This window comes from Telopea speciosissima, chromosome 1 (assembly GCF_018873765.1).
Source record: "Telopea speciosissima isolate NSW1024214 ecotype Mountain lineage chromosome 1, Tspe_v1, whole genome shotgun sequence".
NCBI lineage: Eukaryota > Viridiplantae > Streptophyta > Magnoliopsida > Proteales > Proteaceae > Telopea > Telopea speciosissima.
Genome location: NC_057916.1, coordinates 26,751,785 through 26,777,043, shown reverse-complemented (window position 1 = coordinate 26,777,043; position 25,259 = coordinate 26,751,785). Strand labels below are relative to the sequence as shown.

The 25,259-nt window shown below is 36.6% G+C and overlaps 1 protein-coding gene across 1 annotated transcript; it reads left to right on the top strand.

Annotated features, from left to right (window-relative positions):
* The first annotated feature begins 1,493 nt into the window (after positions 1 to 1,493).
* LOC122639772 (membrane protein of ER body-like protein) lies at positions 1,494 to 23,309 on the top strand. Its single transcript, XM_043832765.1, has 13 exons — positions 1,494 to 1,797; positions 1,876 to 1,953; positions 5,244 to 5,387; positions 5,817 to 6,395; positions 10,400 to 10,537; positions 12,420 to 12,518; positions 13,984 to 14,196; positions 16,104 to 16,199; positions 16,323 to 16,478; positions 17,124 to 17,304; positions 19,152 to 19,327; positions 21,718 to 21,779; positions 22,815 to 23,309. The coding sequence occupies exons 1-13, from the start codon at positions 1,569 to 1,571 to the stop codon at positions 23,277 to 23,279; spliced, it is 2,616 nt and encodes an 871-aa protein (XP_043688700.1). The 5' UTR covers positions 1,494 to 1,568; the 3' UTR covers positions 23,280 to 23,309.
* Positions 23,310 to 25,259: the final 1,950 nt, after the last annotated feature.

Below are 25,259 nucleotides of genomic sequence, written 5' to 3'. Positions count from 1 at the left end.
GTACTGATCTTGGAATTGGAATAGTATCACCCGAATCGTTACACCCCTTCGATCCTTTTGCTTTAGAAGAAATGGGAAGGGCCAAGAAACTTACTTTTGGACCAATCCTTGGAACCCTTCCATTCCAATTTTACTATCAAACTGGAAGCTTCTCAAAGAGTATGTCCTGAAAAATTCAGCTTGTTTCTCTCTAATTACTGTTGGAATGTGGACTTAGTTAGGAATGCAACCCCTTCTTATTTGCCCAACATTCTTAACATTCTTAAATACCTAGCGAGAGTCAGTAGTCTGGGTATTCCAAACTAGATACTCAGAGTGTAATGCTTTAAGCAACCTTGTGCTTAAACCCTAAACCCTAACAGATTTTTCTTGTGTCAATTGGTGAAATTTTTTTTGAAAACTCAAACTTCATCCTAAGTTTAAAATGTTTTCCTGACATGCATTATATGCAGGGATTCCAGTTAAGGTTATTGTTTCGAAATGGACTCAGGTCGACCCCACCTGTGCTCTCTGTGGCACTTGTAATGAGACCCTCTGGCATATCTTCTTCTCATGTGACTGGGTAAAACATATCTAGGCAGTTGGTCCTTTGGGTCTGAGGATAAAATTCATTTCATTTCCATCTCTGAAACATTTTTGCATTTAAGTCGTCTTAAATCGCAAGCTTGAGAAGGATTGAACAATGAATGTTGGATCTTAATATTGCCCCACTCCTTTTTCTAATTTGGATGCCATTTTCTCTATTAGCGAAAATTATGTCTGTTTTGACTAGGCTTGATTTACCTATTCTAGACTTTCCTGTTTTGTTATGCATAGGGTTTGATTCCAGAGACATAAGATATTCTAGATGGGTTTTTGGCATTTCGTTAGATGGCAAATTCATTTTGTTGATTGCAAGTCCGATTAAAAACAATCATGAATTGAAACCATAGTTGGTAGAAATCATCAATGGTTTTGACAGTGTTGCTTTGAAATGTTTGAAGCTGAAAGAAGTTTGATGCTTTAATAAAGCACTACTTGGACTTCTTCCAACTCTATCCATTCTCCTTGACCTTTTAAAATCATAACATAATTTTTACAGATTTTGGATCGGGCCAAAATTGTTTCTTTTCGGCCTTTGACAAATTGTACCTTACTAACTTGGTTTTCTCTTGTTCAATATACAAGTCCTACAAATGTGAACACTGTATTAATCGTTATTCTCTTAAAAACACAAAAAGGATCCACTTCAACAGTTTTTTTTTTTTTTTTGATAAACAATCCACTTCAACAGTTGAATAATAAAATACTTAGCTTGCCAGCTCTCACATAATGACAGTTAATAAAACACTCAGCTTGGCAGCTCTCACATAATGAAAGTCAGAACACATAGCCTAGAAGAAATTCTTGTTGGCTTGATGTCTGCATTTTCTACCGTTTAATTAATGAGTTTGTTGAAAATTTTCAAAAACCCAATTTTTAATAGAAATGGGGTATTATATATTGAGGATTGAAGGGAAAATCCGAACTGGCTCTGTTCTGCTCTTATCTCTGCAATACTCATTCAGTCACATTGCTTCTTTCTGTCCATGGAAGCAGTGACAATGGAGGAGGTGAAGGCAGAAGAGGGCTTGGTCGATAATGAAGCTGCTTTAAAAACGAGGCCTCGCTCGAGGTCTTCTACTACTACTACTACTACTGCTATTACTACTATTTCCACTATTGTTGAACCAGTGAAGGCCATGGAAGAAAATGGGTTTCAACAAGGAGGAGGAGAAACAGAAAGGAGCGTTTACTTTGAGGGAAATGAAAATAGGGGTAATGAATCTTATCTTTGTTCTGCTCTTATCTCTGCAAGACTCATACGCTCACATTGCTTCTTTCTGTCTATGGAAGCAGCGACCATGGAAGAGGTGGAGGCAGAGGAGGGAGAAACAGAGAGGAGCGTTTACTTTGAGGAAAATGAAAATGGAGGTAATGAATCTTGTGATTCTGAGAGACCCACATTTGGTTTTGCTTCTGTTGTTGCTGCTCTGGGTTTTGGTTTTTTTTTTGTGGAATTATAAAAGTGATGTGAGTTACTGTTGCTTTTTTTAGATTGCTGGGTTTGTTGTCATCTTTTCTCGAAGTGAGCTGTAGAGAATCGGTTCATAAATTCTCTACTGTCCAATCAGTTAAAAAAATCCAAGAATCGGTTCTTAGATTTGAAAATCCAACGCTTCTAAGGTTTTGGACCATGAATCGACGGTTTCAAATCAATTAGAATCGAGATTGGTCATGGCTGATTCACCGATCCGATCCCAATTCTTATAACCGAGGTGGACCACATTTCCTTGAAAACATTGTGGGGAGTCAAAACCTTTTGTAAATCAAACATGCAAGGTGGTGTTTTTGAATCTTAAATTCATTTCAAATAAAACAATTTAGCATTTCATTCTTGATTTTGCAGCAATAGTTTCCAAAGGATTTACCACTTCTTGGTTGCTCTTTATACAATTGATGTATGAAGAGGTCAGGGAATTATAGTTTCTTCCGTTTGTCATGCCACATAAGTGCTTTTCTGTTATCACCTTAATGAAAACCAACCCACTCGATTCAAGGCACAATGGCTTGTTACAGTTCACCTATGACTCATGTTAGCTTCACTAACTTCTCTTTCATTGTTTGTACATCACATGCTTCCTATTCCCTGGTCTGGAAAACCTTAACTGCAGGGCCGATCTCAATCCTTGTTTGGAGTTTGCTTTTTTGTTATAGTATAGAAACCTTTTTTTTTCTGTAATATCTTTATTTTTTTTTATTTTCACCTGCATATTTTCTCAAGACCTCCTTTCTATCTTTCTTGCGGTAGCCTTTACACATTCTTGTTACTTAAATAGTGTGATTTAAACCGCATTGCAAGCATTATTGTTAGTGCACATGATAACAACAACAACAACAACAACAACAAACTCAGTCTTATCCCAACTGTTAGTGCACATGATATGTTGTTCTATATCCATATTGTCATTTTGGGCCACTCTTTGATGTGAATTTGGAAATGAAGGAGGAAGTCCTTTGTTGTTTGGGGTGTACATGGAGCCATTGGAGGAGCCGCTGTACCAGGAAAATGCACAGTAGAGATGAAAATAAAGTAGTTCTCGAGTCCTAGTGTCCCTTGTGGTTGTTCTATTTTCCTTTACTTTAGTGTACCATGGATTTTTAAGTATTTCGGGTTTAAATTTAACCAAGTCATTCATAATTTTAATTTGTTAGGATATTCTGGTAATTTTAGTTTTACTTTCCATTTTGGTAAATTTGATGGTCTGTCTCATCTAAAGTTTTTTGAAGGTTGTTATTATAGTACTCTACTGATTAGGTGCACTGAGTTGCTTTTCTATTTTAGAGGAAAAATTAGGGTAATTATAATGGGTTATGTATTTTGTATATGGGGGCTTGAAGATGCATAAATTGTATTGAATGTGTATGTTGCACAAGGTTCTTAAACTCGGGTTTCGACCAGCCAGAAAACGAGTTCGTCTTAGTTTCGACCATATCTCGGTCAAAACTTGGGACTTTCTCCAGGCTAACTTGAACCTTGGTTTCGAGGCCCAGAAGTTATTTTTTTGCCCTGATTCTTGTTGTGCTGCCTATTTTTGACATTTTAAACTCAATCCATGCATTAGTTTCACATAGAGAACACTAAAAATATTACTTGTGGTTTTGATCCAAGTTTGATACTGTATATTGTTCTTGGACATGGTATCAAATAAGGTTTGACCGGAACATAATTCCTTCAATATAAATGAGATTTAAGCAATCTTGGATTTGTTAGAAAACTTTGTTTTGATAGCTTTCCAATAAGTCAATGATTGCTTAAATCTGATTTATATTGAAGGAGTTATGTACCGGTCAAACTTAATTTGGTGTGCGCGAATACTGTCAAAATCGCTCTGAATGAAAAAAAAAAAAATTGGACATCAAAACAAATGAATATTTTACCGCACTTTTGGTTTTTAGCAATGTTTTACCATATTAAGATTTATGAAATTTTTAGATTTGAGAAAAACCCCAACATTAGAAAGTTGAAAATTGCACCTACCGTCGAAAATCTAGTTTTTGTTCTTGAACTGGGGGGTTGACTTTTTTTCCTTTTGGAATTTGATTTTTTAACTATTTTTATTGGATTCAAATAGGGGGTATTTGCTTATTTATGAATAATATCTTAAGTAAATTCATTTACTTAAATGATATTAGGCATAACTAAGTACTAAGTGTCTGCCCTGGTTTCTGGCATAAATACCTGTCTGTCCTAGTTTCGAGCCAAGTTTCCTCTAGTTTCGATGGGCATATGTGTCGAAACCACCGAAATATGGTCGAAACCATCGAAACCTGGTCGAATCCAGAGATTTTATAAAATCCCGCTTCAACTCGTCTCGGAAACCTGGGAAACCGAGTTAACTCGGTGGTTTTGACAGGTTTCGGTCGAGTTTTTGTTCCATGATGTTGCACCAATGTATTCTGTGAAAACCATTACCCCATGTCTTTTGAAGATATAGTTGACAGAATTTAGGAAGATTCACTGTGTGTTGGATGGATCCCTTCCAAACTTTAGGTGTATTCTTAGTGAACCAAGGGTGCATTCCTGTTGTATATCTTATTTTTCAGCTCTTTGTCTGTTTGTCATGCTGAATGTGGCACATGAACAGAAACAGTTATCATGACCTTTCAAGATGGTGCCACTATATTTCTATTGTTCAATCATAAATGGTGGTGTATTTTGTAATCCAAATTAGAGTATGAAGAACTACTAATGTGAACATCCAACAAATAGCTAGGGGCTTTTGAGTCTGCATATAATCCTTACTTTCTTCCATTTTGCTTGTTTCTGTAATGATCTGGTATATAATGCCTAGGTCCCATAAAATGGCATGGGTGTGCAAAAGCAATCATAGACGGTGTTTCTTCACCCATGATTGTTGAGTTTGACCTGGATCTCAGTGAATGCTGAACCTTGATCTGGTCCATCAGAAACTTCGGTTAATGAGTCATTGCATCTTTCGAGCAAACCGTTATCTATATCCGTTTCTGGCTATTGAGTTAGATCTCGCTGCTTAATTCCAGAACTAGCATCTTTTAAATATCTCTCTTCATTATGGTCTAATAGTACTGCATGTGTTGCACTTGGCCATGCTAGCTGTTTCTTTTTAATGCCTTAACTTGTGGTGATTAGTTATGGCATTTCTGTCTTCTGCAAATTACTTGTTCATTCTTTTGGAGTGAAGGAATATGGAAATGTCGTCACTGCATTTGGACCTACCAAATGGAAGGCCCTGGGGTTGACTGTATGCAGAATTCTAGAGGGCACCACAATGACCCAATGAATTTCACAACTTTGCATGGATGGTGTTTTGGATTAGGATTTCAAGGTCAGTGATCCCAAATTTCTAGGATAAAGATGGTAGAAGAAAATTGTTAAGCTCTCATCACGCTATTGATCAAGAAAAGTTTCCTAATGATGCCTTTTTCCTTTCTTCTTCAAGGTTACATTAATTGCCAGTCGCTTCTCATCTATGACTGTATGTACATATTTCTTTCGAGTGTATAAAAAAATAAAGTTCAGTGTTGTATTCTGCATATTGTTAGCATGTTCCTGCCTCCTGGTCATAATTCTCAGGCCAATGTTTCCTATTGCTAAAATTTTAGCATATTGAGTGTACAGATTTACAGAGACTAAGCTATTAGAATAAGCAGGATGATGATTAGTTGCCATTTCTTCTGTTTCATCTGTAACTCTTTTTTATTATGCTTATAGCATGGTCACAAAATAGTGATGTTTATTTTTTATTTGGCCACAGCTATTGAATCCAATGATAGGATTGCTGAGGAGAAGCCAGAAAATGAAAAATCAGACTTTAATATAAAAAGAGCTGACTGTCAAAAGAGTCTTGTTACTGTACATGGCCACAAAAGAGATGGGAATCTAAAGGATGGCAGCCTCTATGATTTGCATCTTCTACCTTCTGAAAAGTCACAGTCAGGTGGAAATTTAAGTTTTGAGCCTGTTGATAATGGATTAGAGGAACATGCAGATGTTACGCTATTAAAAGACAGAAGACAGGAAGTGACTGAACTGGATGTTGAGAGGGTTATAAAGGAGCAGGATACTCATGATTTGTACTGTCCTAACTGTAATTCTTGTATTACTAAAAGGGTTATTTTACGTAAAAGAAAAAGGATACGAAGCCTTCATTATGATGCAAAGCGAGAGAAATTTGATACGGTTGTTAATTCGGGTGGAACCAATGATGAAAGTTGTGAGGTAGCTGAATCTGTTCTGGATAATAGTCCTGCTCCTCCAGTCAATGACTGCGATCATGATACAGGACCCGATATATTCAGATGTTTATCATGTTTCACCTATTTCATTCCAAAAGGTATAACCTTACTCTAAACATCAAGAAATTTACTCTTATTTCGCTATCATATTCTGCTGTCAATGTTCTTTGCCCTTTAACCATTATCTCATTGTGAAAAGTGATAAAATGATATGATTGATCATATTGCTTGCCCTGTACTTCCGAGTCAGAATGAGCATTCAATTTTATTTGTTAAGAGTGTCAGTAAACTGTTTCCACGTGGGGCCAGGCCAGCCAAGGATTTTGTGGTCATGGTTCATTTGGTTGATCGTATGTAAAACTATGGGGACAATTTTAATCATATTTTATGTTGTATATGATTTTATGTTTACTATTTTTATTGTAAGTTTTGATTACAATTTTTAATAAATACCAATTTTTTAATATTTTTTTTTTGGTCATATTTGGAGCTTTAGTTTATTTGGCAGTTAAGTAATTTAGTCTAGTTATCTTTCTTGACAGTTCCTTGCTTGGTTTATATCATTTTTTATTTTTCTAATAAAATCGTTTAGTCATAGAAAAAGTAAGAGTCTAGTAATTCTTGACTTGTAAGTTATCATATAGTTGGGTTTCTCTAAATATGGGCTGCTGTTCTCAACATTTTGAGTTGCTTTTGTCACAAGTTCAAGCTTCAACCATGAAACACTAGGTTGATTTTCTTTTCTCCTCTTCGTCTACTATTTCTTTTCTGATTCTTTAATTTTTTTGGAAACCAATGTTTTCGTTTGATCAAAATATCTGCTTTATTCTTAGTCTCTTTTAGTATGAAACTTAAAACCTAATCTGATCTTAATCCTAACCCTAGATCTAAAACCTTGAACTTTTTCCTCAGTTTCTCTTTGCTAGAAATCATAAACCAACCTTAATTCCATTCTTGTCTTCTCTTATTCGGGACTTCTACTTGTATGATTACGTTTCTGTCCCACCAGTCATTGCCACTAGCCAGTTTGAAGTAGCTGAATGAACTTTCTTACAACACCAAAATCACTTTGAGAGGGTAAGTTTTGTCCCCTAGTGTAGTGAGCCTGAGGCTAAGCAACAGAAATATGCAGAACCCCAAGTTGAATGGTTCTCTTCTTCACTGCAGTCCATTGAAATCTTCTAGTTTATCGAGTGTAATCATCTCCTAAGATGTTTCCATACCATCTTCACTTTCAGCTGATAAATATAATTTGTTCTTTGCTTGAAAGTAGATATTCTATTGAAGAACTATGCTTAAATACCTCATTCCTTTAGCCATCACACTTCTGGTTTTTGTTCCCAATTGATTTCTTTTACATTTTTTATGAATAAATTGATATGTATTATTTTTTTTATTTTTTTTTGGGTGAATAATATGTATTTTTAAATTCAATACTTTAGACATTTCTTGGCCTTAACAGCTACTGCCTTTATCTTCTCAGAAAGCCTCTAGTCCCTCTCTAGGTGAATTGCCTTGTTTGACTATTTTCTTCATTTCAACAGTTAGTAGAGGTGAAAAGGCTACTAAGGATGTGCATGTAAAGGTGAGAGAGGGTGCCTCATTTTCTGTGGAGGGGAGGCATGGCCAGACCCTTCAAATGCGATGGTGGTTGTTAACAATGGGGATGCATTGTTCCAACTCACTTGTCTCTTGATCAAGTTCTCTTGCCAAAAGAAAGCTAAAGTTGATTACACATATTATTGATAGCCTGGTGATTTTTGTTTTTTTTTCTTGGTCTTTGTGCTGCCATGGGCAATTCACCAACAAAATTGGTTGAATTTCTAATTTGGGAGTGATGGGGTTGGACCTTTTGTATCTAGGAGCCTTTACTGCCTCTCCCTTCAGATGTCTGGCTAACTTTGTGATGGTTTCAAGCCTAGAATTATTCCCTTTGTTACCGCAAACCTTCTACAAAGATCTCATGGTTGAGAAGGTGATCTGAACAAGGGCTATTGGATTCAAAGGTATTCAAATAACAAGGGTCCAGAACTCACTGATAGTCCCTGTTTGGATTCTTCATGTGGTGATATCCACCTTTGATTTGTTGGGACTGATAGAATAACTAATGCGGAAACATTCATGGAGATCAATGAGCATACAAACATAATTAAAATTCTTGTTATTATCGTAGCTGACTATCTGTTCACTTTTTTCTTTCCTTTTTTTTGTTAAACTATTAAATCCCTGCACATTCAGGAGAGAAACTATGAATTAATATCATGATATTTGGATAATGTGGTTCTAGGTCACCTAATGGATAAGTTTCAGAAACCGACAGTAAACCAGAATCGCAATGTTGGAAATTAGGAACCAGAAACCAGCAAATAGAGAAATAAAATAACTAACTGGTTGAATGTTTAGCTTAGAAGGGATAACAGAATATTAAAATATGAGACAAGTCCACTGGTCAGATTCCAAGTTCTGAAAGTTTCCTTTTCGATGTAGGAAACTGAAATTCCAGGCCAACACAGAATTTGATAGCTAGATTTTGAATGATTCTGAACATATTCAAGTAATGGACTATTTTTAAAGAGTAAGTAGTAGACTGTAACCTGAATAGAAAACAGAAATCATCCTTGAAAATCCGAGCGCAGAAAACTGAAATTTGAAGAGTTAGATTGTTAGTAGGATTTCTCAAATTGACTGGAAAACAGAATCAGAATTCATCCAACAGTTAAGCAAATTGATAGTAAGTTACAGAAAAAATCATGTTTGGAATATCAGAACCAGAAACTGAGATTTCTGAAGAAGTTGTATTCAAGTAGGAATGCTTGAATCAGCTGGAAATACTGAGCATAAACAGTTTCTGATTTTTTTTAAAAACAAGGGCAATTGATGGATTGAAACAGTAGAGATTAATCGCAAATAATCTAAATAAGCAGAACTAGGATTAATCTCGAAAACAGAACAGAAATCGCAGATAGGGAAAGTTAGGATTTTCTGACCTGTTTCAGTTGATAGAAACAAGTGCAGGAAATAAAGATCAGGAATCCACCATATTGTCCATTGAATCCACCGCCGCAGAGAAGAACACTCAGAATCCCCTTAGCTACCTGAGAAATCCACAGACTATGGAGCTTAAGAGCTTCTAGACTGACCAAATAATAGGTTGAACAGAAGAATCTTTTTCTCTTCTTTCTAGCTCAGATCTGCATCATTGGGCCCTGATCTTTTATCATTATTCATCCTTCTCTTCGAGTTCCTGGTCATTCCCCATTTCTGGAAGGTACGCCTTTATTCTTTTTCCTGGTAAATACCAGAGTTTAGTTTTCTACTTTCCTTCTTTTCAAGGCCCTTAAATGAATTGACAGAACTACTCTCTAATTACTTCTAGCTTTCCTTAATTTTAATACGATGAGCTTTTCTTCCCAAAAAAAAAAAAAGAGTAATATGTGAGTCCTTCTATCTGATCAAGAACCTATAGCGACAAGCATTGTTTTCCAAAAGTGTGGATAGGAACTATTATCAGCTTGTCATATTCCACAAAGTGTTGCCATAGTTGCCACGTCGTCTAGGTGACCCAAGGCATTGGAGAGGGGCCTAGATGCAAAGCAACACCAACTAGGCGACCAATGCGCCCGCCTAGGCAACACCTTGACAACTATGTGTTGCTGCTTCCATTCTCCTCCTGTTTGTTTTTATAGTTAGTGAAACAAATGGCAAAACAACAACTACTAGATTTGTAAGACATTGAGTGGTTGAAAGAGCTCTGCATGAGATAGGTCAATCACCCTGGGTGGAGTGGTGGTTTGAGTGAGAGAACTGAAAAGTGGTATTGGATTCACCTGCAGCCTGGGCTGCAAATCGCAATTTCAAAATTTAATGAATTTCTGCTCCTTATGGTAAGCCAATATTTTTCCGAACACTACTGACTACTTCGTTATGTAATTACCTTATACTCCATGATCTTATCCTACTTCTGTGGCTTGAGAAGGATCTACTACATTTTTGACACTGCTTGGAAATTAGTATTCTTGTTCATTTCTTCAATGATTTATATTGGTAGCAGTTTAAGCCTCTTAAGAAGGATTGGCAAGTTTGACCATTTTCTTTAATTCAACAGCTAGTGGCTTTAAACTATTCGGAAATAGGGGAGAGCGTGAAAACATACAAAATCCTGAGCAGATACCTGTGAGGAATGTAAAGTGGTTTTCCTCTTTCTTTGAGATGAGCAGAGGAAAGAAGACTGCTGAGCAAGGTAAATATATTCCATTTGGGATTTTTTAAATACTGAAAAAAAAATTCAGAAACAAAATCCTGCATTTGATGTAAAAAGTTCTTCCTGTTGCAGCTATTGTGGCAGATGCCTTTCTTTTTTGTACTGAAATCATCAAAGACAATTTTCCTCTTTTCTTTCTCTGATAAGGGAGAACCACTGTAAAACACGTAAAGAAAAGAAATATGAATTTGACATCATAGATGAATATGAGATATTAACTTCTTATTATGGATGACTGATATCTCTTTCTCTTAAATAAATGTTGGCATGCTTGACCATCTTGCCCTGCTACCTCATTTGATAGTTGTCTTTTGCTGTCCTTTTTTTTTGCCGATAATATGAATGAAATTGTAGTACTTGAGAGGAAAAGGAAGAGAAGAAAAACTCTGTGAAGCTGAGTGAGAAGCAGGTCCTGACTATAAACTATGCATATTGCAAGGCCATGGTTTTTATTCTGGTATAACATGTGCATCCAATTGTGAGCAAAATGATACAGGAATGATTCTACTGCTGTGAGTACAGGCGCATTATCAGGCATCAATATAGTGAGAAAGATTAAAATGAGAACAATGAAACCAAACACTGAAACCAAGAATGATATTTTCTAAATTGATTGGCCCACATGTCTTCCTCAACGAATTTAGTCCCAATAAATTAAACTCCACAGCAAATCTAATAAAGCAAACTACTAGCTGATTAATTTAAAATATTCCCTCTTTCTATATAGTTGATCTAATTAATAAGCAGACTTAGGATCTGAAAACACAAAACCTATTTGACTTGTATGTTTCCATAAACAGAGTTTAACCCTACAGAAATTCGTATATTAGTAGTACTTATAGACTAGTAGTAGTCCAAAAAATACTGGTTTCCTGGGAAAACCTTATGTAGCGTCTTTTCAATGGAAGACACCTTGCCGCTCTCTGATTAAATAGACAGCAACAACCACCAAGAATAAGATAAATAACAGGTTTCAAAGCACTTGTCTGGTAGGGCTGAGCCTTACATGTGGCGGATTTCTTCCATCTGCTTCAGTATAATTTATCTTAGGAATATGATCTCCTACTGTGGATTTTTCCCCACTAAACTTCAGAATGGTTAATCTTGAGATCTTTCAAAAAACAAAAGCTTATGAATGGATGAAGTGGGTCAAAGCCTTGTTGCAATTTGGGGTAGGGGAAACCACAATTTGTTCCTTATTTAACTTGGCTGCATACTGTCATGCTTCAGTTTTGGCCCAAAATGGTGCATTTTTACAGTAACCTTGGTCTTGTGTCACTCGGACCAAAAAAAAGGTCTATCAATATCACTGGTCCACCACTATGTATGTAAGTGGTAAATGCATTTGTAGTGAATCCTTATAGATGGTTCATTTGAAGAGACACCGTCAATCATCTGTATGTGTTGCTTCTTCTGCGTTCTCATAGAACTGCCAGGATGAATCGATTGTTAAAGTTGTAGTCTAACTAAGATCCCGTAGTAAAATAACTTCTAACGTCCTCTATTGAAAAGAAAAGAAGACAAATAAAACTTCAAGAAGTGTATAATATGGTTTTACCATTTCCATTTGATGTTTGGGTACGGTCGACCACGGATAGGCTTGCGTGGACTTCTTTTTTATTCCTGCATTGAGTCATTTGAAAATAAGAATAGGTGGGATATTGAAATAGTTAAATTTCTGATTCATAATTTTCAATTGTTTTAGAAAGTGATCCATAGGAAATAGTATGAACTTCCTGCAGGCTGTCATTTGGTGTCAACATCTGTATTTCAAGGTTGAGAGAGATATGGTTGACATCCGCATTTTCTTAACTGATCTAATGCTTATGTTTCTTATTTCTAAGTGGATATGTTGATGCAGTGGATATTGCAACTCAACATGTTCAAGAAGATGCGGAAGCATTGAGACAGTCAGAATGTTTGCCTGAAACTCTTCCCAGCAAACAAATGGATTATCTTTGAAAAAAGGAGTTCACTTACCTAGTTTATCTCTTTTCACTTCTTTGCCTCCCGCTTTCTACTTTGTTTTCTGAAGGTAACCAGGTAGTGGTGATAAAATGAGCTTGGGTCTATTATATCAATACTCACAAGCTTTTCCAAGTCTGTAAATGGTGCGGGCACAGGATTTCAGCATGTCGGGGCCCATAGTTGTCAAGGCGCTGCCTAGGCATCCAGGCGGGTTTCCAAGGGCTGGACGCTCACCTGCCTTATTCTAACTTAACAAGGCAGGCACCTTGGAACTCTAGGCGTCGCCTAGGGTGCCTTGGGATGCTTAGGCCCCTCGGCGGTTGATTTTTTTTTTTAACTTAAACATTTTTATTGGCTTGTGTACAAGGTTGTGTATAGTTGAGAAGCATGGGATCATTTAGTACTCAACAAATAAATAAATAAATTTAGAAAGAATGAAATGAACTTTACTAGTTCACTTCTCTTGTTTACTCACACTTTTTTCCCCTCTAAATAATGTTGTTTCTAACATAGTGTTGTTGCTGTAATGCTGTAATGATGTTGCTAGATATAATGGCAAATTAGTGCATAGATTCAATTTGTATTGTTGTTGCTGCAATGCTGTAAGCATACTTATCATTGCTATAATAAATATTATGGATACATAAAAAAATACTAGGGCGTTTGTCGCCTAAGCACTTAGGCGGCCCTCCAACGCCTTGGGCTGCCTAGGCGCCTTGACAACTATGTCAGGGCTAAGCTAATTGTTGCTTCTTTCCGAATGAAAAACTAGCTTCTGTTTTCATCGAAAAAGTGACAATTGATTTTGAGGAGAAACAAGATGGTACATTGGAAAAGATCAATAAAGGTAGCCAAGATTCTGAGTTCACATGTAGATAGCCCTATTTCGCCATTGCTTGCCCTGATATAGGTCACCTTTGGGATTGTCCTCTCCTGGTAACGACTTGTTGTGTTGTGATGAGAACAAAGGGTATTATGGACCATTAAAAGCTTTTTTTTTATCTAGCAATAATCCATTATTTCCAAACTATCCCTGGATTTCTCAGTTCAGGCCAAAATTAGTGATTTTTTAACAAAGACTAAAATTCTGTTGGATTCTTTTCCCAAGGAAATTCTCCAAAATGTTCTTTCTGAAAGAAGAGGCCTACATCGTTATAAATTACATTTTGAGATGTTGAAGTTGTGATTTTTCTCAAATGCATGATCAGCTTAAGGTCCTGGATGATTCTAATCTTCATCAATTTCAGTATTGATGTGGTGATCAACACATTGAACAGGACCAATGCTGATCCGCAATTGATGGTGCTGTATTTTTCGTGGTTTTCACCTGCTATTTGGGTATTGGGTTGTCTTGTCTTTTTTAGCCAAAATTCCCTGGCTTCTCAAGTCAGCAGATTTTCTTGATAAAATGCCTCATATTAACTTACTAGTTTAATTTTCTGGTGTTATTTGAGAAGCATGTGCAGATGGGAGCACTATGTCAGTTCCATCTTCAAAGTTTGTGGTCGTCAATGAATCTCATGTAAATGAGAAAAGTAACGTTTCCACTGGGGAATTTCAGAAAGATATGCACAATGTCAACTCGTTGTTCATACAAGGAGCAGTAATTTCAGAAGAAATTCTATCTGACATTGCATGCAATGATGATGTGACCAAGAAGACTGATAGACGTATGTACTGAGATTCTTTAGTAAGTCTACAATGGGATGTTCCAAGCTCCAAAGGGATTTTGTTTTGTCCCTCCAGTTGTTTATTGTGCATGTATGTGTTTCTTCTTTTCTTTTTCCCCTTCTCTAGTTTTGGCTATCATGTCTGTCCTCAAAATTCTCTAAGGTAGTTCTCCCATATGCAAATACTCATAGTGGGAAAAAGAAAAACAAAGAGATTAAGATAGTGGGTCATGTGGATCCCAGGCATTGGGTGAGGATCCAACACAACAACTTTTAGTGTAACAAACCTCCCACTCCCAGTTTAGGTTACGCAATGACCTCCCACTGCGAATCTCTCTCAAAACTTTCAAAATAGATATCATAGAGATCTTTTGACGGCTTCAGTTTATGACTGGGATGAAGTAGGGTCAAACCCATGTTCTAGGTTGAGTACAGAGTCGAGAAAGATCCTCCTGCAACTGTCAGAAACTGTTGGAATTTTTCAAAATATTGATGTGGACTTTTAGTCCCACATCGGCTATGAAAGGAAAGCTCATTGGGTTTATATGTGTTAGTAGTAAGTAGTTATTATTATCACATGTAATGCTAGAAGAGATTGTACGGTGCACTTGCGGCGAGGACGGTACCCGTCCGAGCGTATGCGTGAGGCGCAATGTGGCGCTTTGATGGTGCACTTGCACTTCGCAAGTGCGCATCGTCGCATGTCGCCTTAATCTTTTCGGGATCGACGGTGTCTCGATCAAAGGGTGCTTAGGATCGATCCGACCGTTGGATCGGTGGCTGATCAAAGAGGGAGTGCAACCCTTGGTTTAACATTGACCCCAAGAGTTGCAGCCCACACGAACAGCCAAGGAGCCCACCAATAGTCATGACCCGGTCAAGCCATATGAGCCAATGGGTGTGACCCATCCGAACAGGCCTTGTGGGCCTATAAATGGGCCACGAATTCTCTCACCCAAAAAAAAAAAAAAAAAAAAAAATCTATGATAGCTTCACAAGTGTTACTGTCTCCAACCAAGAATACATCCGCCGATTTATCTTGGGAGGCAGGTTTGCGCAACCCTTTGCAGGATTAGGAGGGTGCAAATACTGTCTTAAGGACAGAACGATTTCGTTCGACTCAGGCCTTCTTTCTGTCCTCTCCTTTTTGTTCAGATTTCTAACAGAAACTACACTTTCTGGAGCAATCAATGACTGGCTAGAACTTTATTTTGTGTTCCTCATTGGCAATATCCCGTTGCATAAAGATAGCCATATCATGCTTCTATTTTTACCAAAAGTATTGCTCTTTCACGGTTGTCTTGGTCTTGTCTCAATCAAACCAAGGAAAGAGAGAGGAAAAAAAAAAGAAGAAGGGCATCAAGACCACCATTTAACAATGCAATGTTTTGTATCCGTTTGGTAGATATAGATTTTTTTTTCTTTGAACAGATGCCTGTTGATCATGCTGTAAGTGTTGCTTATTTCTCATTGTTACAGAACTTTAAGCATGAATAGATCCATACACTACAGAGTTGTATTCTAATTAAGATCCTGTAGTGGAATTACTTCTAGGCCTGTATAACATGTTACAATTTCCAATTGATGCAATTGTGAGGCCAACCATAGATGGGTTCAGAAAGATCTACATTTACCTGCATGGAGCATTTGAATATACGACCTGGTGGGATATTGAAAAACTGAGATTTTTAACATAATTGGCATTTCATTTAGAAAGTGATCTCCGGGAGTATTATGAACTTTTTGCAGGTTGTGTCGTTTGGTGTTATTGTCTGTATTTCAAGGTTTAATTAGATATGGCTGACCTCAACATGTTTCAATGTTTGACTGCTGGCATGATCCCCTGCCTGATGAATGTTTTGTCTATCATGCTTATGTTCCTTATGTGTTGCTATTTGTTGTTGCAGTGGATGTTACAACTCAACGCGGTGAAGACGAAGCATTGATACAATCAGAATGTTTGCCTGAAACTCTAACTGTCCAACAAGGAGGTCGCTCACCTGGTATATCTTTATTGCTCTTCTTTTTTATTTTTTTCTTTCTTAGTTTATTTCTTTTCTGAAGGTAAATCAGGTTAACATTTAGTGTTGACAGGCTGAAATTAGGCGTATTGTATCAACTTTCAGGATTCTGGATGTCTGTGAATGGTGCAGGCACAAGATTTCAGCAGGTTGGGGGTAATTTTCCCATTTCTCTGATTGAAAAACCAGCTTCTACATTCATTGAAAAAGTGGCAACTGATTTTGGGGAGCAAGATGATACAGCGGAAAAGATCAGTAAAGGTATTAGACTCTGACAACCCCAGTTTGCCGTGGCTTGCCCTGATAACAGTCAACTCTGGGATTTTTCTTTCCCCATCATGACTTATTTTGTTGTAATGAGTACAAAGGGTGTGGTGGACCATCAACAGCTTTTTGGGATCGAAAATGATCCTTTATTTCCTAAAATTTGAGGTTTTCTCCAGTTCAGGCCAAAATTAGTCTTTTGACAACAATAGCTAAATAATCGTTGGTCTTTCCCCAAGAGGCCCCTCCAAAATGTACTTTCTGGAAGTAAATGCCTATGTCATTAAAACGTAGGTTGTGAGACCTTGAAGCTCAATATGATGCATGAACAAAGTCTCAAATTATGATTAGATATGAAAAAATGCTTGATCTCCTTAAGGACCTTCGTTGGTCTTCCCCGTTTATCAATTTCAATATTGATGTGGTGGTAGAGAGGTAGACACATTAATAAAGACCAGAGCTCATCAACACTAATGGTGCTTTATTTTCCTGCTGTTCTTCTGGTTTTCTTTTGCCCTGGAAAAATTTCTCTACTTCTCATACTATTAGCATTTCGTGATCAAAATTCCCTTTTTTTTCTTGATTCCTTGATCAGAACTCCTAGTATTAACTTACCAATTTAATTGTTTTGTGTTGTTTGAGAAGTACTTGTGGATAAGAACAATACATCAGTAATGCCTCCAAACTTTGTGACTGTCGAAGAATCTTATGTGACTGAGAGAGTTAAGGTTTCAGCTGAGGAATTTCAGAAAGATGTGCACCGAGTCACTACTACATCCATACAAGAAGCAGTGGGATTAGCAGAACGTCAATCCAGTAGAGGTATGTACTGAGATTCTCTAATGTGATTCTTACCACCTAGCCCCTAGGGGTTTGGTTTAGAAAGCCAGCAATTTTCCAGAATCACAGGATAAGGAAACATCCAAAATTCGAGAGAAAATATATATCAGAAAGAAGACAATTCTGATCTGGCTATAACTCTGGTCAAAGGCTAGTTATGGGTTGAAGGACAATCATGCAAAACTTGATCAGATTCTGAAATATAGGAGAATCCTACTAATAGTAGAACTCTTTGAAACAGAACTCCAGAAAAGCAATTCAATATTAGAAATTTCAGTGTTCAGAACAGAACTACTAGTTAATGGATTAAGTAGGCAAGAATAAAAGTAACCGAAATCTAAACAACTATCAGAATTCAGAAACCAGAAAACTATTTCAAAAATTCAGAATTTTGGAAAGTAGACTAGGACTATAAGAAATGAATGGAAAGAAGCTATAAAACTGATTCAGGTAAAAGTAAAACAGAAACTATAAAACTGAAGAAATAGAATGTGCAAGATAGGTAAAGTAAAGATCTGCCCTGAGAACTGATTGAAAGAAGAAGATATATAATCCAGGAATCCCACCTGAATAACTGACTTAGCGTCCCACCAAGGCTTCCCTGCATCTCACAGACCCACAGCAAAAGAGAGCTCTGAATCACTAAGAGCTAAAAGGCAATAGCCATAATCCATTCATCAAATATCATGGGGGTTAGAGCCTTACTTGTATTTATGAAAGTGTTAAAACTTGATCATGATCAGTCTAGGAAAGGTTGAGTCTAACCATGATCTGATCAGGAAAAGAAATAAAATAAAAACTAACCAGGAATCTCCAAGCATGAGAGGGAGAGACTTATAATTTTTTTTAAGAACTTCAAGCACTTATATTTCCTAAACTTTCAGTTTTGACCAACAATAAGAAGCCTTCTAGTTAATTTATATGATATTAATCTGTGTTAGATTTTGTCTCCTCCATTTACTGTAATCTTTTTCTCTTAAATTTTCCATTTTTGACTTATTATGCATGTCCTTCATATCTATTAAAGTAGTTCTCCCGTAAGAAAATATACAGAACAGCTCTGTGGGAGAACCAGGCAGAATTGTCCTATGCAGGTTACAACGATTAATGCATATGTGCCAACTTCATTTGACCCCACCTGAGAAGGGTTCTTATATTATATTAGTTGTTATTGTACCACTTTGGTTTGGTTAATCAAATTTCCTGTATGTTTTACAATATTACATATTGAACTCTTCTGTCAAGCTGGTTACCCCCTTCTAAGCCAAGTCAACTCAACAAAGACTTAACCCTACTAAATGCGGACAGCAGTCAGCTAGATAGGTCTTGTTTTGCCATTCAACTCTATTTAAGGCCATGTTTCATTGTCCTAGTGTCTCAAAAAAAAAGGGGTGGGGGGAGAAAGAAAAGAATGAGAGGGAGAGAGACAGTATGTTGAAATCTTATATTAATTGACTAATGGAATATAGTCAAGGGGAATATTTTGAATGCAATGCTTTCCAAGTCTCATCTTTGTAATATCTAACTCTACAACTAATATTTACTTCCCCTGTTCTTATTATATATCGTAATCTAAAACAAAATTGTTATTGTTTAGTGCCTTTATAGTTCATAAGCTATAATTTTAGATTGATCTATCTTGATTTACAGCCCCAACCCTAAAAGGGAAAAAAAGATTGATCTATTTTGATATCATGATGCAGGAGATGATGTTGCAGTATGTATTCAAGCTAATTAGGATATGCATAAACTTATTGATATGTCTTGATTTACACTCACCCCTAAATAGGGGGAAAAAAAAAAGATTGATCTATCTTGATATCTTGATGCAGATGATGTTGCAGTATGTATTCACGCTGTTCAGGATATGCTTGAAGTTGGTTCAGCTGTACCAGGAAGAACTCATGAATGGGACATCTTAAAGAGCATTATATATGGGGGTTTAATTGAATCAATTACAAGCCTGGGTGTTGTATCTTCTGCTGCCGCTAGTGATGCTACCACATGTAAGTATCTCAAAAAAATTGGTCAACTTCAAACGAAATCCAATGGATTCCATTGAAGCTTCAACTCAACTTTCTAGCTACTAATTGAGATGTGTATGAGGTGCTCTTGATATTGTGTTTTATATTATCATCATCATTAATATTTATTATTATTAATTGTGGAAATTGTGAATAACAGCTTGTGACTTTATGTTCACAGCTCCACTTTATTTATAATAATAATCTAGAGAACATTCTAGAATAGGTACATGGACTGAAATACCCCTAGGACAAAAATACCCTTGAACCCATATTATAACATTATTATTATTATTATTATTATTATTATTATTATTATTATTATTATTATTATTATTATTACTATTATTATTATAAAATTTGGGTTCTGGTGTAGAGATATCTTTGATGCCCACTAATATAGAGAAAATTTTCACTTATTATAATAAGTAAAATCTATTGAGAACATTAATATAGTAGTACAGCAGTACAGCCTTCTAATAGGGAATTGGCTCAAAGAGCTAACCTGCAACATTACAGCACCATTCCTGAGCAAACCACGATTACCAAAGGAATAATATTCCCCATATATATTTCTTTTTGGATAGATTTGTCGTATTTGGGTGCTGCTCTGATGATAATCTTTGGTGGGCCTAGGCTTCGCCTTTAGCATTGGTGCTTGTTCACTACCGTTTCACCTAAAAGCTCAAACTGTTAGGGAAGGGCAGCATCAATGTATTCATCAACACTCCCCCGCACGTGCAGACCAAGATCCTATAGTCCTTGCACGTGGAGCTCACGCAGCATTTCCTTCGCGTGGCACCAAGGGAGAAGAAATGTCGGGAAAACTCTTCTGATACACTTCCCAAGAGTCGAACACTTGACCTCCCTGCTCTGATACCATGTTCGCTACCATTTCACCTAAAAGCTCGAACTGTTAGGGAAGGGCAGCATCAATGTATACATCAACAGTGCTCTTTGCTTGTGAGGGTGCCATTTTGTTATCTACAGGCTCATACCCTCTCCCCCTACACCTGCGCAGGGAATCTGCAATTCTGTAGCTCTCCTTTCTTAATGTTGATAAGGACTGAAGCATCCTTGAACACTTTGGGCTTACTTTGGTGATAAAAGTTGGTTCAGCATGAGTGAAAGATAGTGAACTCTTAATCCAAAAATGCAGAAGGTTGGTTCACTGTCTGTGAACCAAACCCCTCTACAGATTGAGTTTTGGGTCACCAACACTCCCTGATTGCTCATCTTCCCGTCATGGTTCCTCTGCTACTGTTCTAAGTTGTCAGTCACACAAGGCACAGCTTCCATGGTTTTATGAACAACTACTGTCCAGTCAAATGGGACTTGTACAGTTGTGCTTAAATATTTGACTCGGATTTATATGATTTAAGGGTATTTGGTTGATTAAAAATAAACTTCTAGCCAGGTTATTAAAACAATAATGCCTTTGTGCAATTCAGTACATTCATATGTGGTAATAAGATCTGTCCAATCAGGGGGAATCTGATTTTAAGGTTCTAATTGTGAGGGGGACTGTTATGTGAGAAATGTTGTAGGTAATTTGTATGTTTTTTGAAATAGTAAGAGTTCTTTTGAAGGGAGATTAAAAAGAGTGAAGTTTCAAAAGTGGTTCTAAAAGAATAACATTCTAAGAAATACAAATTTATATTGTACTAACTACTAACTATAAACTTTAAACTAATTACACCACAACCAACCCCCACAGTGCTTGATTCAAGAATGCTCCAAATTTTGCATCATTTCAGAATTGGTGCTCCAATGATTCAATTCTACTTAATTCCTGTTCCACTGTTGATGCATTGAATTCCCAGGACTAGATTATATTTGTTGACTATGCTGCAATTTATTTGATTCATTTATAATGAGTGGTCTCGCCAAGATAAAATCCAGTCAATCGCAGGAAATTAAATTTGTAATTTTATATAGAGTAAGCAAATATGCTAAAGTCAATGACACCTTTCAGAAAGGAGAAACTAGCTTTGCTTATGAATTGAGCCTCCTTTGCAAAACCTTATTGTTCCAAAATTCTTAAGCTGTCAGAAAGATTATGCTATCTGTCTTATCAGTTACTATGTGATTGCTTGATACTATTTTTCCACAAGGGTATATACCTTCTCAGGAAACTGAAGTCAAGAGGTCTCTTCAGGTTTGCATCAGCTATATATCTATAAAATAGATTGTCTTTTTTGATGGAAATATACAACAGATTGTCACGTATGTTTCTTGCATACAGATTTTTTCTGTTTATCAATCAATTCCCTCTGATTGATCCATATATTGTTTCATTAACAAAGTTATATTTCTATAATTCTATTGAGACTACATTTTTCTTAAAATTTCCTCTTGTTCTGCCTTTGCAGTGAATATTGTAATTTTGGGATTGGCAAATCTAGTGAGTGGACTCATCATCATTATTCACAATGTGAGTAATTTTTCAATGCACAATTATTTGATTTGTTGGAATTTTATTACAAAAGAATAAAGGCATATAAAAGGCACAGCATGTGATGGTCCATCCAATATGACTAGAATACAAGGAATGAAATAAAGCTGCATATCCCTGAGAAGCAACAATATAGGAGTTATGCATAAAAAATGAGAAGTTCATAGAAGAAGTTACAAATTTGATGTGTCTGACAAGATGTATCTCCAAAAACCACTTCCCTCTTACTTACAAAGTATATTGTTTATGAAACTTAAATATGTAAGTCAAGGCAATATATTTTCATTGCTTAGTCAAGTAGCCATAGTAGCAAGGATATTAATCTCTGTCTCGGAGACTGGATCAGACACTGTGGACCCGAGAATTGGCTGATACTACCCAGCACAGGCTGATCTTTATCGGAATATCGATAGGATCAACCAGGATTGGCTGATTGGTGCCAGCTGATCCTAAGACAGATTGGCCAATACTACTAACTTGATCATAAGATTTAAAACCTTGCCTTGTAGGTCAAAGCATCTTGATGGTCATATATTATTAGGTTACATGGCAGATCCTTGTGTGATCTGAAAATGGGTAGAGAAGAGAAGAGGGGGTGAAATTAATTTCCATTCTTTACCCAGAAGCATAAAAATGGCAGGTCAAGGTAATAGTGACACATATATCAACAAGTATAAGAGCCAACACACAATAATACCTTGATACCATACCCATGTGTACAGTCTAGTGATGAGGAACCACATGTGCTGAATGTATGACCACCCATGATGGGCCACATGTGAGGGGAACTTTAGCTGATTCATATACTTGTTTGGTCTCTCTCCGTCTAACGGCTTAAACTTTTGGGTTTGATAATTCAACATAAGGAACTAAAGAATAGAGTAGTTTTTAAGTATTCCTGATAATGGTAACCAAATGGATATGCTTTCTTATTTTGGATTTTAGTTATCTCTAAAGAATTTGTTTTGTCTTGCATGATTCATGTTGCCTACATATTTATGAATATGATTCCAGATTAGGGAACTGAAGAATAATTACCATGGAGCAACCAGTGAAGCAAATTCAAATATTGATCAATACCAAGAAACACTGGGAAGGAGGGAGAATTACCGATTGCATGCAATTGTCATACTGATGTCATACATTGTATTTGGATTATTGCCCCCTGTTACATACGGCTTTTCTTTCCGTAGGAGCAACGATAAGTTATACAAGCTCATAACGTGTGGCGCAGCTTCCCTTGTGGGCATTATTCTACTTTCTGTAGGGAAGGCTCATGTTCAGAGGCCACCAAAGTCGTATATCAAGACTATACTGTACTATTTGCTCATTGCGCTGACAGCCTCAGGCCTTTGTTATGCTGTAGGTTTGCTGATCAAAAGGCTTGTAGGGGAATCAGGTTGGTTTGAAACCCCTTTAACAACTTCCACTGCATTTCTGGAAACAAGGTCAATAAAGTCAGGATGGGCTTATGGTTAATTAAGAACAAGTGTGGAGCACATAGGTTGGCACATCTGAAAATTTTCACTAAACAGAGTAGATTGGTGCGATGACAAGGTCAAAAGCCACTGGTTTCATGTACACGCATCTCTTTCTATAGCTAGGCATGCCAAATATTGTTTCAAGTATTCACCCTACTTTATTAGTGAGCAGGTGCAAGTCCAGCAGAGTTGCAACTCCACCTGTCACCTGCCATGTGGCAGGTGTGGTGGGAGCCCAAATTTTGCTGGAAAGTAGGTTCTAGTCTCTTCTACTTTTATGCAAATTTTAAACATAATTTGACTGTCAAGTTTGAAAATAAAGTGAAGAAAATTGGTGGAGAAACATAAATCCTTGTATAACTTTGAATGGTTGAAAATACAAAGGAAAGTGTGAAACACAATGTGGGTGATATGATAGAAGTTTTTTTGGGTATTATTAGGAACCTCCCCCCCCCCCCCCCCAAACCCCAACCAACCCCCCATGTCCTTTTTTCATTCAACAGTTTGGATTTGTCCAATTGGTTTGCCATGTAGCAGAAATAGAGACATATGAGTTGCACTACGGCGCATGCGTGCACACACACGTGCGCGCTCCTTAATGTCATAGAGAAGTGTTCAAGAGTTACCAGTATAATATAATCCAAGATTGAGCTCACCAGGTTCTGCTGAACTCATCACTGGCTTTGGTGCACTACTATTTATTTCAGCCTCAGGATCATCCCCTGCAATAAGTTGTCGAAATTCATTGTCATTGTGCTTAATCATCTCTCTGCCTCAAATCTGCGGAAGGTTATCTCAACATCTGATGACCTTTCACTGCATCTGTTATCCAAAGTTTTGAATCTTAAGGTACTAATAAGTCTAAGGTGTCAACAAATTCAATTCTCCAATGGTGTTCTGCAACTACACGTGATTTCTCTTAAAATATTAAGTAGCTCAGAAATTACACAATCTTGTTAGAACAAAACCTATGTTTCTAGTTTCATGGCCTTACAATTTTTGTGTTTATAGAAAAAAATCTGAGGTCATTCCTAGAAAGCTTCTCCAGAGTAGTCATCTATTGAACCTTATTTATAATATCAAATAAATATATAAATAATAATAAGAAATAGTTTTCTGCGAAACCTATATAAGAAAGGCTTTTCGTATAATCCAAATATCTATCACGTGGTAGTTTCAATGATGCTCAAGTTCTTTGAACAAATAGAACACCAAGGTCCCTCGACACATTTCAAGTTTAAGCCTATAACAAAAGTTGAATAGAGAGAAAAATAAAGGTTGAGAAATCAAAGACTACCAAGAGGGTGCACACTAATGCATGCATAGACTTCCAGTTCAAGGATGTCTAACAATACATTGAGGGGTATTTGATTAAAAGAAAAAAAACTCTGAAATTTAACACATGGTAAATCCATGTAATGTTGTACACGATATTCAACAATTGGACTTCCCATCATCCATTAACATGGCACAATGAGATTAGTTTTTTTGAGGAAGCCCTTCCTAAGTGTGCCATACAAAGGTCATTTTAAGGATATTAAATAAGTAGAATAGATTTTTTTTCAAAAAAAAAAAAAATAGAATAAAGAATAAACAATAATCAATTATTTCTATCTCTCTCTCTCTCCCCTTTTTTTAATAAGGCAGTTAAAAATTAATTCAAGGCAATTTTGCTATTGGATTTCTTAGGCTTACAAAAATTTTCATTGTAGTAAATTACTCGATTTGAAAATAAACGTTGTCTGGTCACATGGCCTTGTACCTAAACAGTCTCCCCCGCCCCTTAAATGACCACCCCGACTGCATACAAAAATGAAAAATCCCCTGATCAACCCCTGCGTGTCTTCTTATTAGCTTCCACATTGATGCAGGGGCCACGCTGAGCAATGTTCTTTTTCCCTAATTTTATTTTAATTCCCTTTCTTTTAACTAATTCTTCCATTTGTTGTAAGTTGTCCAAAATTTCACATTTTAGATT